The following is a 15,352-nucleotide window of genomic DNA, read 5'->3' as shown; positions in this document are numbered from 1 at the left end:
TTCTGACAGATCATGGTGAGTGCCCCATCCTTGAAGGCATTCAGGTTCAGGCCAGACCAGGCTCTGAGCAGCCTGATCTAGTGTAGATGTCCCTGTTCACTGCAGGGGAGTTGGTCTAGATGATCCTTAAAGGTCTCTTCCAACTCAAACAATTTAATGATTCTGTGATCAAGAAAGTACATTTTCAGCTCTCTTGGATGTAAAGACTGGCTCTGGGGGCTGAGTGCTACCATTGCCCTTATTATCTGGGCTTGCAGAGAGCCTGAAAAGAGCTTGGAAAGTTCTTCTTCCCCTTTCCAACAAAATGGGAAATCTTGGAGGCTGACAGGCAAGAAAACGTGGTGGTTCTTCATTGTCTAAAGGAATGAGTTTTAATTCAGAGAATACAGCAAATACTTCTGTTAACAAGTATCTGGAATGCTAATGGAAAAAAAAATACCAAAGCAAAATGCTTTATAATAAAGGGAATCAGATTTTATTTTTATACCCTTAAAGTTAAAAATATGCATTTCAAAATATTTACAATGACTATATATGAAATAACCTTTGTTAATGAAACACCAACATACAGTACTAGAATAAATCCACCAAATTGGTAAAGTATACATAAGAAGAAAATGTAACAGAAAGAGAGAGGGAGAGAGAGAGAGAGAGATAATTGCATGTGAGCACAATTTGCACTTGAATGTTTCTTAATACTCTCTGCCTTTTCATTATGGATGGAGCCACAGGAAGATTTGACCTCTTGTCGCTTATGAATTCCACTTGTGACTGAGATTCTTCAAAGTGACAGAAATGCATTGGTTGCAGCACTAACAGTGCCTGACTATCCTATGCCAGCCTTTCACATGGGGACCTTGAATCAGGGAGTGTTCTCCAAATCTCTCAGCAATCCTGGGAGGTAGGTATAGGAGGATGGAAAAGCACCAGATTAAGTGACTGGCCTAATGTTGTGCAGCAAGGAGCAGAACTCACAAGTCCTCTCTCATTTCTCCAAGTCTCTCATAATGGAATACACTTCCTCTACTAACATGTAGCATCTGCTATTGAGATGAGCTGTGTCACAAGGCGGGGCTCCCAATTAATACCATGTCCTGAGTGATCACATGAAAAAATAAATGCCTACAGTTGTTGCAATGCTGTTGCTATGTACTAGAGCTGAACAAAAGATTTTAGTGTAGACACACACCCAAAGGGTTCCCTCCCTGCACGTGCATCATTGAGCAACTGCACTCTCTATATTTAGGAACCCCTGCATACTTCCCCTGCCCTCTCTCTTTCTCTCTCTCTCCATCATCCATGCTTGTATATTTGCCCTTCATACCAGTATTTGATTCAGCCATGGGAATGTCAAATAGGAAACAGAACAGCAGGAAAAAATAAAAAGAAAAAATAGCTGCCTTGTTCCCGTATTATTTTTAATACTAATTTAATCTGATCTCTATTGGGTTGTTTCTCAGTGTAATGTCTTTCATATATGTGCATACATACATATATATATATATATTTATATATATATATATAAATGTAACAAAAGTCCCATCCCATTTGTTTCAACAGACAAAAAGGGAGTTGTAAGCCTCAATGCCCAACCCATAAGGCACACTGAAAGGCAAGTGAGAAAGGCTCTAGACAGGGAAGAAGATGTAGCCCTCATTGTTTTGGTGCTCTTCAGTCATCACTGCTGGGTTTGAATGTTTGCAAAGTTATGATAGAAAAGGAGAACAGCTGTCTGGGTCGCTTGCAGATTTCTGGTGCAGCAGCCCCAGGAGTGAGAGATCAGTCTATGCTGTTCCTCCTTCTCTTTGGTGAATGAGTTTCTGGAGATTCTAGTTTTGTTGTTTTGCTATGGTGGTGGCATTGGTGATGATGGTGGCTGTTCCTGTTTTTTTTTTCCCTGTTGATCCAAAAGTTCTCTTGGCAGCGCAATTGTTCCCCATTCCCAGCAGCCAGCCCTCTCCCCAGGACTCCCATAGACCTTATTTTTTCCTAAGAACAAGGTACAGAATGCCAATGATGAAACTGAAGCAAAAGCAGATCCAGGCCAATATGAAGCTGTAGCCATGGTGAGAATCTATCGATGCTGCTCCCTGGATCACAGACCCCAAGTCCGTGAAACGAGCTGTGTAAATGGAGACTCCAATCAGAATGCACAACCCTGTAGGAAGGAAGGGAATAGAGAGAATTGGAAAATGCATAGAAACCAGCATTGCTTTAGGACATCTGAGGTAATATTCTGGGTTGAGACTGTAATGCATGTCTTATGTCATCTGAGAGAGGGGCTGCAACACATTAAACTTATTGCAAAAGAATTCCTCTTGCAGACACAATGACATAAGGCACTTGGGGCTTGTTTAGTGGATGCCATGGGGGAATAAACTTTTGTTAGGAGGAAATCAGTAATAAGATCTGCAGACAGTTCAGTGTTATGTGTTGAATCCTGTGAGCAGTGGCTGTCTGTTTATTTCCTTGCCCTCTGAAATACTTGAATCCTTTTTGTTGTTTTACAAAGAGAATTTGCAGAACTCACTGGAATTTTCTAATGAAAATCAGGACGTATTTTCATTATTTAAATTAAATTAAAATTATGTAGAGAGATCACTTTCCACTTCCTCTATGAATCACAGAATCTCAGAATGACTTGAGTTGGAAGGGATCTTGAAGGTCATCCAGTTCCAACTCCCCTTCTGTGGCCCTCCATGCATTATTATTATTATTATTTTTATTTATTTATTTATTTATTTATTTATTTATTTATTTATTTATTTATTTTTCTTTTTTAATAAAAGAAGTTGGCCCCTAGAAGCTTTTAGCTGGCTGACAACTTCCCTGATGGCCATGACTGGCAGATACATGGCTAGTTGTGTTCATGGAGGCACTGGGAAGCATGCAGAGCCATTGCCTGGCATGTGTACTTACAGCAAACCAGTGTGATGGCTCCAGTGATGTAGAAACGGTTGCCTTTCTCCAAGGTGAACAGCTGGACAATGAATGTAACAAGAGCGATGACGGAGAAAATGATTGAGAGGATCATGAAGGCTTGCGCTGCTTTGAGGGAAGCTGGCAACAGAGAAGGTTTGAGAAGGTCAGGGCTCAGCCTTGACACTGCATACCAAAGCATGGCAAGGCATCGCTGCAACAAAACTGAAGGTATTACTTACGCTCATTGCCTTCACTGGGTGTCAGTTGCACACAGGTGTTGTTGCACCACATCCAGAGTCCCCATGAGGCATTTTCATAGGGATTAGTCCCCACCATCCAAACCTGAAATACAATGACACAACTGTGTTATGAGGGGGAGAGCCCTGTGCCTCCAACTGGGACCCTTTGCCCTGTTGTGAGATTAGAGTCATAGAATGATTAAGGTTGGAAAAGACCACTAGGATCATGGAGTCAAATCATCAGCCCATCCCCACCATGCCCACTGACCATGTCCCTCAGTGCCACATTCACACGCTTCTTGAATACCTCCAGGGATGGTGACTGCACCACCTTAACCACAATTGAACTGTAAAGGGAAGCAGCGACAGCTGCCTTGCCTAGCCTGAGACTGCGGGAGAGCTGAAACAGCCCGGGGCGGAGAGTGCAGCCGGGCCCAGGCTCGGGCAGCGGAGCCGCCAGGGGTCACCATCGCCCCGGGCACGGCCTTGCCCAGCCCCGGCCCTCCTCTCCGCTGCTGCGGGGCCAGATTCGGGGTGCCCGGCTCCTCCCTTATGTCTTTGGCGGCACTTGCAAGGCCACTGCTCCCGCTGTCGACGTGTATTTGGGCCGCAGGCTTTCCATTTCCAGACTCAAACACGCTGCCAGCCCTGTGATGGGTTACTAGTGCAGCAGGTGGCAACCACACTCCGTGGCTCATTCAGGGTGGCCCCTACTTACGTTGGCAATGGTGGAGACGAAGAGCATGATGACGGTGGCAATGTGAACCACAAAGATACCAGCCAGTAGTACCAACATCTTGGATCCTTCCTGTGTGGTGTCAGCAGCAAAGAGAAATCTGAAGGGGAACAAGAGCGGAAGGAGAAGGTGAAGGGAAGGGCTGAATCAAGGAATAGAATCATAGTATTGTTGCAGTTGGAAGAGACCCTTAAAACTCATCTAGTCTAACTCCCTGATGATGAACAGGGACACAAGCTTTATTTACATGTGACAAAACAGGCTGATTTTAAGTTCACTCTTTAAGTGTGTAAGCATAAGAAACAAACAAACCAAAAACTGTAGTTAAAAACTTTTTCAGAATCTGCATGGGAGTTCCTCCAGCAGATAAAGAAAGCCTGGAGATAAAGGAACCAGACTAGGAAGAGATGTAGAGCGGGGGTAGATAGCTTTGGAGCATTGTAAAAATAGCCTGGGTTTATACATAGGTTGCTTAAATTGGTGTGTGGTTCTGTAATGTAAAAATGACATACTCCAGGCCTACGCTCCAGGAGGTGAAGTTTTTGCCCACAGAGGTCAGGAAAGATTTTCTCTTCCTGTTGTCCTTTTCCCTTTTGCAGTACAGCCTCCTCTGGTTAGTTTTCCTGTCATTGGAAAGACAAGAGTTCTAGGAGGGGTATCTACTTTAGATAGCACGTATGACACAGCAACTCAAGGCTGTTGCCTTCTTCCCTGAAAATGTGAAATTCAGGGAACAAACGTTAGCTGTGGGAGCAAGCGCAGGTAATTCACACAGATTGAGTGAGCATATTTCCTGTCCTCCCAGGGAAGTATTAGTAATCAGGCAGCACAGCCACAGGAATCAGACAGGGAAATTTGCTGGGCCCACCCTATGAACACTGGAAGATTGCTTCCTAGAAAGTTTAACACGGCTATGTTGCTCTATCTCTTGGTAATGATGATACTAAAGTGCTATTGAAGAATAGTGTCAGGCATTTGATTAATGTTGGCTGTCAAGTTATTTGGGTGCAGGTGACTCAGGTAATAAGGTATGATGCTGTCACCATTTGTACAGGGTGTGGTAACTGTCATGGAACAATAAAATTATTTTTTCATGATGTCTTTCACTCAAACTATGACAAAAAGCTTTGTAAAGTCCTCTAAATGTTTTCTTTTTCTTTTTTAATTTACTCACTGACTCCACCTTTTCCAATCCTGGTTTTTGCTTTCATTGTGACAGTATGTGGGAGTGTATTCCTGTAAAATACTGCAGCTGCTCCTTGTGCTGTTTTGGATAATAGTTTCCCCAAACCACAATGGGTGGGCAGACTTCTTACCCACCAGTGGTGCTTTGTCCAAAGCCAGTATTTGCCCTGAGTTCAAGAACTCCCTGAGGTGCCTTTGTTAGGCACTCCACCTACTCAAACAAGATCATTCCTTGGAAGGACAAATGAGGTTCAGTGACTGGTCCTACAGTCCTATATCTCCTTAGCAAATCTTCACTAATAGTGAGGTTTCTCTCATGTGGGAGAACTTAGGGAGCCCTGGCTTGGTGAATGTGAGTATGGCTTACTTGACTGCTTTGGAGAGTCCTAGCAATATTCCCCTTGCTCTAGAACTTGATTTACCTGGATGGCCTGGATACTGATGGTGACCTCTTTCATTGCAGTGCCTCACTTGATGATCTGGGAGGAAGTACAACCATAGGAGATCCTCTCTGACTCTAATAAGGGACATCTGTGTATGTTCAGCATTGCTAGAAGCCAATTTCTCACTGCTATGTGCAGGCTACCTCATAAACACACCTGACCTGAGTGTTAAACCCCTTCTTTTCATTGACTGCAAAAGAAATGTGAATTTCAAAGTGCTGGATAGGAACTGATCTTGATAGCTCCACTTGAGCTGAGAAACTATTGCTCTTGCCATGACTAAGTTATATATCTATCTACAGCAGGAACCTTGAATAGAGCACCTGAATCAAATGCTTCCATCCCTTTCACGGTCATCCTTGCTTCTCAGCACCCTGGTTCTTATACAGAGTGTAATGAACACTGTTCCCACCATGATGCACTGATATATATACACTGAACTGTGGCAGAACTGCCCGCTGTGCCTTTGTGGAACAGTGGCTAAACTTTCTTTCCTAGATAGATGTACTTTTCCAAGTTTCTTTAAAAATGACTTCAGCATTTTTTTATTTTTTTTATTTTTTTTATTTTTTGGCTGATTATTTTTGAGGACCTTCAAAAAAGACCCGTACTTGAAAGACTAGAGACCTACTTTTATGATCCTCTAAAGGACTAGAATAAGGCTTTAGAATGCATTTTCTGTATGATGAAAATAATAGAAAATATGACTTCACAATGTAAAGAAAAATCCGCACACAGAACTGTGGCCAATACTCTAAGAGAAAACCAAATCCTTTATTCCCTTTGGTTTTTCTTTCTTCCCAGTTCTCACACTGCTTGAGAGCACCGTTTGCTGAGATGATTTCAATGTACCTCCTTCCTGCGATCATCAGCACCTTTCCCTGAATACACATGCTATCAAATGCAACCACCCTGGGGTTATATGTTCACAGCTTAATTTTGAATCTTTGTGAGTTAAAGCCCAAGCCTCCCTCCCTATTCATTCACTTTCCCCTTCTTTCATCTTTCTCTTCCTTTTAAATAAAACACCAGAGAACAATCCCAAAGGACCGGTGGTTGAATGGCATTGAAATAGAGTCATCTCTGCCTCTGACTGTACAGCATGGACTTTTCATCCCATTAGACGGAGAAGTTGGCAGAGCACTGGGGACTGACAGGATACTCTTTCCATTTGTTAAGTGTGAGACATCTCTCTTCACTTCAGGGTGGGGTCACATTGCTGGAGCAATAAAACACAATTGCATGCAAATGCCTTTTCTAACATTCCCCTTCCTAAACTGCATCTGGATTTGGAGTTCCTTAGGCTCTTCTTTGATTATGAGTCAGTCTTATCCTTCCTAGAGCTGCCAATTTTTTCCACTGACTCACCCCAAGGCTCTCAAAACCACAGTTATTTAACCCTCCAAGTGTTCAGGACACTGTTTTAGTTTTAGTTTTAGCACTGCTTCTCAAGAACCAATCAGTCAGATTATGAGTTCCACAGTGAGCCTTCTGGTGCACCTTCTCAAAGTAAGATCCCAACTAACCCAAGAAAAATAGAGCTGAGGCATGAGAGTAAAATGACTACTGAGGTGGGACATGTTGTTTGGGAAGAAGCATGCACCTGCTGAACAGCATGGGTGAGTTAAGAGAGATGATCTTGCACTGATGACAGCAAATTGTGCTGATGGATGAGGAGAAATAACCAGTTACACCACCAGTAACTGTGAATAACAATCACTGTATCAGCCTTCAGCACACACAAAACAAACAAACAGTAAAATCTCACAACTCTAAGGATAGTTATTACAGACTTTATCTACATAGACACTACTTGCACACACATACAAGAGGACAACACATAGATCTGCAGCATCCAAATCAAGTTTAAGCAGTCAAACACTCCTTGAAAAGCTAAGCAATTTCTCATGCAGGCAAAATATAGCCACCCATAAAGTCCCTCTGCCTAATTCTGTTTTGGATTCTTTTGTCTGGAGATCAGTCCAGAAAAGAGAGCCCTTGCCCTCAGTTTACTGCTTAGCATAGCATCAGAGTGGAATGCCAAGTGCCACTTGGAGATATAACAAAGGCCCATAGTGTAGCTCCTCAAATATGAAGAGTGGGTTACTCAAGAGGACAAGGCAGATTAGGTAGTGGTTCTGGCAGAGAGTACAGTGCAGAGAAAAGGAGTAGAGGAGAAGTGTACAGAATGTCTCCACAGGAATGGTTGGGTTGTTTGGTTGAAAAAATCAGAGCACTCTCAGGTAAGTCTGAAATATTTCAGATCTGAATGGTTCCTGAGGGATGGAGTACATCTTTCTTATGCTCCCATTCTCCTGCCTGAGAGGTTCTTTCATGGGTCTGTACCTCTCTCTCCCAGGATGGGTTGATGAGGTACTGTGAGATCTGCTGGCTGAGGGCTAAGAGCATACACTGTCCAGAGAGCATTAATATCTAAACTGCACCTTCTGTAAGCACTGTGGTGGTGACCTCTGGCTTGTAAGAAGTATAGAAGTAAGCCAGATCACCTAGTACATTATCTCTAATGATGGCAGTAGGACATATTTTCCTGTATTTAGAGAAAAAACATGAACCTAGCCACTGACTGTGATGGTACTGAGTAGATATAGAAACTCTGGCGGTTGGAGTGAGGGCCAAGTCTACTTGGAGAGCGAAAGCAAAACTGAAGGAGATGGGAGGGCAAAAACAAAGTGTATGATACTATTGAAACAGTTACAAACTACCATTCCGTCCCTGGTACACTTCACAGAGCAAAGCCAACCTACCAACAGCAATGCTGCCCTAATGCTGTAGAGGGAATCTCAGGGTAGAATAAAACCTACAGAATTTGTGGATCTGTCTTTGACTGCACTGAGGCCCCAGCTTCCTCCTATGGCTCTGGATGCTATGTTCACATGCTTTGTCATCACGTGTGATACAAGCATGAATTCTCATCATGCCCAAGGCCACTTAGCTGACAGCAGATGTGACGTTCTCTGTGATATTCTGGTGGCACAGTGACTTTGGACCCATTTTGCTGATACTAGAAAGCTCATGACAATTATAAGCAAGCACCTGAAATGATCCTTTTAGTTTTCAGCCTTTGCTCCACTTCTCATTTCAGATCCAATTGAATCTGTAATCCTTGCTGACTTCAGGCTTTTACAAACCACTGTATACCAGCATGGCTGTTAAGAACCTGGTTTTGACAGACTAGCCTGACTCAATTTACAAGTTAGATGCTTTTTATGGAGATGTAGATGAGTAGGCTGGTGCCTCTGGAAAGAGATTTTGCATGTGTGGGAAAAAGGTTAGGCAGGAGGTGTGCGTGGGTGCATAGAGAACTTTGGAGCCTCTAGTTTGTGGCGATGAGAAGATTTCATGTATGCATGGGCGGTGTCTGTCTGTGGTGACCACATGGGGTACAGTGAAGGTATAGAAGTAGCTGAATATCAACCAAAAGGAAAGCACAGAACAGCCTGAGGGGTCACAGCTGAAAATAAACTTGAGTAAATGGAATATTTCGCCTGGTTCTTGGGAAGCATTTCCTGGTGGTGTGGTCTTCAAGGGATCAGGGATAATTCTTTTCCCCAAGGAGCAGTAAAGTACGTGAATCACTTCTTGTGGGACCATACCTTGTTCTTGAGATTTCACCCTTGGTAACGAACCTCTGCTTGCTGACAGAGGCAAGGGGGAGTCAGGAAAGATGACACACTGGAGTTTTATGGCTCTCATGCTCATGATTCATCTGAGAGTGGGGAAATGTCAGAGCTCCTAGGGCAGACACTGAGAAATTGGCATTTTCTCCTGAAGAAAGCACCCTGGAGTGCTCAGCCATGTGACAACATCAACAGAAACTCCAAAGATCACTTGGTAGTAGAAAGGGGAAGAGACAACTGCCTGGGGCCTGGCAGGCAGCCAGTAGCTGCTGTGGGAGGAAAACATGTAACTTTGTATGCTAGACACACTATGGAAGGGCTGGGACTGATGGACAGAGAGTAAAGGAGGGTGGGAAAGGGACTGCAAAGCTAACAGCAACACAGAGGGGTTCCACCACACCCTGTGAAGTGTGCTGGGGAGCACACTCACCCACAATGTGTTTGATGGTCCTTGGGTGGGTTAATCAGATATCAAGAAAGGCTGGGAGCTGCTGGGACTTGCAGGAGTTCAAAGAAGATGCCAAGATAGGTGAGAAACACTTGTGGGAAGACTGATGGTCTGGGATATGATACAGTGCATGTAGGGGTGTGTGTCTGCTGCATGGCTCCCTGTATGAATGGGATGTGTGTGACTGTGGTTTCCCTAGAAGCAGATCTGAACTGTGCGTGTCTTGCGTGCATGCTCATGCACAGATTCCTTACGAGTGCACGTATTTATCTGTGTGAGTTTGACAGTGCCCACGTGGGAGAAACCATCTGACAGCTCTGACAGGAAAGTTCAGGTTACAGTGTAGTGTAAGCAAAAGTGCACATACCATTTCTGTTGGGACTGCCTGCTTATCTTTCTTATGATAGTCTGTAGATCAAGGTGGAAGGTGTGTGGAACTTACACTGACTGTGTTTTGGCTGCATCTTTGAATTAAAACTGCAAACCTCTGATTTACATTGATGTTATAAAGATCCCCCCTTTTTGTTTCAGTGCAAGCTGGGGTGAAGAGAAAGGATGAGTAAAGAAATGGCTCCTGTGCACAAGGCAAAAGCAAGGGGATGCTGTGCAGCCTGGTGTTGGTCCGTGCTCTTTGTGGAGTAGGATGAAAGTGGTCATGAAGTTAAATCTCCTGTATCTCTTGGAGATAGCTACTTCCAATTGCAATTAGTATGGGCTGGCCAGAACCATTTAAGAAAGGGGTCTTTTGAGCTTATGTTATATGTGGAAATGGATTCCACCAGAGGAGAGAACTCCAGTTGTTGGGGCACACTACATTGGCTGGGCTGTTCTTGCTGGAACCAGCTATCAAGTAGCTGGCTCCATGTTCCTGGAGCTGTTCTCCAGCAGACCCTGACCAACCTGCTCCCAGCTCTGAGCATTTGCAGCTCACCCCTCTTGCTCCCATGTCTCCCACTGTCTTTTCCAGAGGCTTGTTAAGGCACGTAAGCGAGATGTCACTCAGGAATGAGAAGAATGTGGATGTTGGACCCAGTCCTGGCAGTTGCTTTCTCAACTCCCCCTTAAGCAGACTCTGCCCCGTAAGGGCAAAAGGGCAGCAAAGGCCTTCACCCTGGATTTCCTCAAATCCAAATGTGTCTGCCACATTGTAAGAGCCAAGCCTTAGGCATTAGTCACTGCTTACCTGCCCTCAGCCATGCCAGTGTTCATTGTGCTTCTCTGCATAGCCTAGGACTTGTCCCTAGGAGCTCACCATGGGTGTCTCCCAAAACCTATGGTATAAGTTGATTCTTATGGGAGGAAGGGATTAAATCTTAAGAGCTTGGCGAACTGGTCACCGTTTTGGAGATCGTGGGTTCAAAAGCAGAGTTTCCTTAACTTGCCCCTCCCTACCATGTCAGTGTATGGACTATGCTTGATCTTACTCAGAGAGTAAGATTCCATGTAATCTTTGCACTGCTGCAAACAGTTCAGAGCAAGGAGGATGCATAGAGCTGTAAATTTGATCAGGATTTCCTTCAATTCAGGACATACTTTCTAAAACACTTCCAAGGGAGGCTGAAAAAATCCTGCTCCATATTGTGGCCCTCAGATGCACTGCTTTGCTGTCCTCCCTGAAGTGTAACAGCAGGAAGAGGTGAAATAATATAGGCAGTCTATCATCCCCTCTGGGCAATTTATATGGGGAATTGCTGCTGGACTCTTCGTCATGCTATGGGATGACTGAGTGTGGATGGCTCTGGCAAGGTTTAAGCTTGTGCTTAGGCACATTCAGTCAGGGCTGATAGTAATGCTATTAGTTAGCTATCAGTCTAGCAAGGCCATGGAGAAGAGGCTCCTTTCCTGTGCATGCTGCTTTGCCTCAGCTGAAAAGACTCACAACATGTTAAGCATCCGTCTTTAGTTGGGGAGATAGGAAACCCACTTCCTCACTCTCCCTTTCAGAGGTGTAAAAAGCACTTCTGGTTCTCCCTGCCTTGAAGGAAGGGTGCAGAAATCTTATCTTTTAGTCCTTTTTCATTATTTTCTTTGCATAAGAACAAGGGGACGGGGAAAAAAAATGGGAGTGCCACACCCTGCAGGCTGTTCTGGGTTGTGCTGTGTGGTGCTGCTGTCACATAGAAAACTAGGAGCAGAGGAGTGACCAATCAGTCCAGAAGTGCTATTTCTTCCTCTCCAACGAGCACAGGCTGAATGCCATGTGCCAGCTTTTCAGCTGGGAGGTGACTAACGGAGAGATGGATTCATGCTTGCAGGAAACCCCTGCTCTGTCACTGTAAGCACAGCCTGAGGTGTGCCTTTCACCAAAACATGCTGGCTTCTATCAGCACATCTCCCAGAGCTGTTTCAAAACACAACCTCCGCTCCACCTCAGGGCACCACACAGCAATTCCTGCAAGCACTTGCATTGCTCACACAAGGCAAAACTCAAAGACCACTTGCTAGGCCAGCAGGGCCGGTTTTCTAGGACACTGGTCCCCAGTGCTCGCTGTGGGATCCCAAATCCTATGCCTGTTAGTGTGTCCTTGGGTGTGGCTCAGCCCCACCTCACTCAGAGGTCTCCTCGAGATGGCATGTGCCCTGCAGGGATGCCCAACTGCTGCATGAGGGGAGCTTGGACTTCATTCCATGTATCAGCCATGGCCAGGAAAGCCATCTGCAGGGCCTGCCATGAAGAACTGCTTCGAACCAAGGAACTGCTTAGCAAGAATGAGGTGCTGCCATTTGGATGCTGGTACCCAGAGTTGTGAGTTAAAACAAGATGCCCTTGAGCCCATATTCGCTCTGCACATAGTTCCCAAGTTTTACAATGGTGTGAGGCCTTTTTTTGGCTGGCTTAGACCTCTGTTATCATAGATAGATAGATAGTGAGCTCTGTGCTTTAACACTCTTCATACCATGCTCCCTCCTCTGTGTTTGCTCAGGAAAGAGTCCCACTCTATCCAGCAGTGTCAAGTGGGCAGTGCCTGGGCAAGGCTGCTCTCAGAGGTGCCTTGAGGAATTCAAAGCCTTTAGGCAAAATTTGTTCAGGAAACGCTGCCTCAATCAGCTCCCCAACATCTGAAACACAGCTATTTCTCTCTCAGGAGGCATCCAGGACAGAGGGAACCTCAACAAGTTACAAAATCCACCCTGCTGCCACCCAGCTCCCAGCCCACTTTCATAGCCATTCCTATTGTAACTACACACTGCACCAACCCCACTCCCAGCGATTTGCAGCTGGACTGGGCTAAACACTGCTTCAGTCTCTTTCTGCCCCGTGAAACTGCAGAGGAGGGTGGGGTTCCTGCTATTGGAACTGAAGCTTGGTGCCAGCAAACTGGCTGTGCTGAGCTCCCTTTCTCAAACCTCAAAAATAGTTTAGGCGTTTGACCGCAGGGCACAAACCACAGCAGACAGATGAAGTGAGAGAAGTCATGAAGAAGGGGAGGGGAGGGGAGGGGAGAGAGGGAGAGGTTGTGTGGAGAAAGGCAGGTGAGCAGGAAAAGCTGCCAGCCTGCAATCCTACACTTCCCCTCAGCGCTCTGAGCTCCTGTGCTGCCCAGGAAGGCACAGCATGCATTCCTACTCACCACATGGCTTTGGCTGAGCTGGGGCTTGGCTGCAGGAGCTGGTACTCCCGTAGCAAAAAGAGAGCTCCCCACTGCACCCCGAACTTCCTGTGCTCCACTTGGAAAAGTGACTACTATTTTAAACTAGGGCTTGGCAAACTACCGACAGAGAGGACAGAGAATGGAGTCATGCAGAAAAATGTCAGCAAGTGTCAGTAGTACTGAACGTGCAGTCCTAATTTCAAGCAGGGTTCTCTCATAAACAGTGCCAGTGCTGTTCCAAAAGAGTGCAGCAGTTCCATGCCACATCTAGACCAGGTGGGGCTCCCCATGATGATTCCCGGCTGCACATGCCCTGGAGGTGAGAATTACATTGCCGGAGCCAGCATTCTACCCAACGCCTTTCTTTGCCCCGCTACACAGCTGGATTTCTAAGCAAATGCTGAAAGGTTAAGGTGTGTTCCATGCTGAGCTCGTACACCAAGTTGAAGCAGCAGAATGAAGGATAAAAGAAGGCTGGAGCTGCAGGGAAAGGGAATCGGGCTGTAGCGAGCAAGAGAAGTTGGTAAAGCTGTTGGAGAGGAACTCTTACCGTGTGGTGCTGGCACCTGTAGGATCAGGAGCGTGCGGGGCTGCTGCGCTGCTGTGCCGGAGCGCGGAGCTGTAGCGAAGGGGAGTGACCTGGTGGTGGTTTAAGTTTCCTCCGGTGGTATGGGAGGGTGGTGTCCCTTAGCTCTGTTTTAAAGAAGTTACTATGAATCAGTCTGCCTTTAAAGAGAGGGAGGAAAAAAAAAAAAAAAAAAGAAGGAAAAAAAATATTGAGTAAGCTACGCCCTGCTTTGTTGGCAAGGTGTCAAGAGTCTATGGGAGGAAACCAGCGATTCAAAGAAATGTTTGTAGGGTTGTGTCTGACTCAGAGCACAGTACAGAGACCGCAGCCTGGAAAAAAAAAAAGCCTGACGCTGATCCAGCTGAGTAATAGAGGCCCACAACAGCATCTGTTTATAAAACTGAACTTCTGGTTGTCATAAAAAATATTGTGTAGTTACAAATGTGGCAACGTGACTACAACAATACAGTTCACTCACAGAAGCAAACAGCCGGTTGGCATGGGACGTAGTGAGGCTGGTGAGTCACTACAGCCCTCACCCCAGTGCTGTATAGGGTGATGTTGCCATGGTCAGCCGTGTGAGGGAATGCAAATCTGACCTGAGGGATTAGCATGGACAAGACTTTTGGAAATATAACAAGATGCGTGTATGGCACGTATGGCAATATATGGCAGTGCTGGCCTGGTGGTGACTCCGGAGCAAGCTGACCAGACGGTGGTGGTTTGCTTCCACAGGGAGAGTAGGGACAGGAAAGATGAAACCAGGAGTATGCAATTCACAGTTTTCTGAGGTCAGCTTTTCTTGTCAACTTAAAGACCTTTAAAAATGGATTCTTTACAACTGTACAGAATTGACTGGTGTAGCTCTCATGGATGCTACAGGCAAGAGGAGAGGGGTTGTGCTTGAGATGCTTGCTGGTGAAAGAGGAAGATGTTTGTCAGAAAGCATCTGGGTTAAAGTGTGATCTGTACTGTGATAAAGTTGGTGATCTGCCGCCATAAGGAATTAAACTATATATTTTTTTTTCAGAAGCCAAAAAAAGGAAGAGTGGATAAAATACCTGCCAAGGGCCTTTCTCTCTTCAGTGAGAAAGAGAGTGCTTCATTACTTTTACTCAAATAAAATAAAATTAAATATATATATATATATATATATATATATCAAATAATTATAGAATCATTAAGGCTGAAAGAACTTCTAAGATCATCCAGTCCACCTACCACCAGCCCATCTCCACCATGCCAACTAATCATGTCCCTAGGTACCATATCCACATGTTATCACAGTTTCATTGCCCTTCTCTGGATACTCTCCAGGGCCTCCATGTCTTTCTTGTATTGAGGAACCCAAAACTGAACACAATACTTAAGAATGCTAGTGCTCTTTTAAGTCTACACAGATTAAAAAACCTTGCTGTTTTTCAGATTATTCCTTTTCTCTAGTGTTACTGATATGTCCTTTCTAATTTTAGATGATAGCAACCAACTTAAAAACAGCTATGGATGAAACAGCTGCAAATAAGATATGTATGGTAGGCAAAGTCTCTACGCCCACATAATCACATGGGAAAATAAAGACA

General features: G+C 45.0%; 1 protein-coding gene across 1 annotated transcript; it reads right to left on the bottom strand.

Annotated features, from left to right (window-relative positions):
- Positions 1-452: 452 nt before the first annotated feature.
- EMP1 (epithelial membrane protein 1) lies at positions 453-13,830 on the bottom strand. Its single transcript, XM_015859884.3, has 5 exons — positions 13,755-13,830; positions 3,880-3,997; positions 3,162-3,264; positions 2,920-3,060; positions 453-2,158 (listed from the first exon to the last, which is right to left on the bottom strand). Exons 2-5 carry the CDS (start codon positions 3,955-3,957, stop codon positions 1,980-1,982), a joined length of 501 nt encoding a protein of 166 aa, XP_015715370.1. The 5' UTR covers positions 3,958-3,997; positions 13,755-13,830; the 3' UTR covers positions 453-1,979.
- Positions 13,831-15,352: the final 1,522 nt, after the last annotated feature.

This window comes from Coturnix japonica, chromosome 1 (genome assembly GCF_054131305.1).
Source record: "Coturnix japonica strain WE chromosome 1, WE-NBRP24, whole genome shotgun sequence".
Classification (NCBI taxonomy): domain Eukaryota; kingdom Metazoa; phylum Chordata; class Aves; order Galliformes; family Phasianidae; genus Coturnix; species Coturnix japonica.
This window is presented reverse-complemented; position numbering and strand designations above follow the sequence as displayed.

What these genes read in the sequence shown, in the direction of transcription:
- EMP1 (XM_015859884.3), bottom strand. Translation starts at nt 3,957, where the DNA reads ATGTTGGTACTACTGGCTGGTATCTTTGTGGTTCACATTGCCACCGTC. An exon ending in TCGTCTCCACCATTGCCAAC is followed by an intron (nt 3,265 to 3,879) that starts GTAAGTAGGGGC and finishes ATTGTATTTCAG; the next exon opens with GTTTGGATGGTGGGGACTAA. An exon ending in ACCCAGTGAAGGCAATGAGC is followed by an intron (nt 3,061 to 3,161) that starts GTAAGTAATACC and finishes CTCTGTTGCCAG; the next exon opens with CTTCCCTCAAAGCAGCGCAA.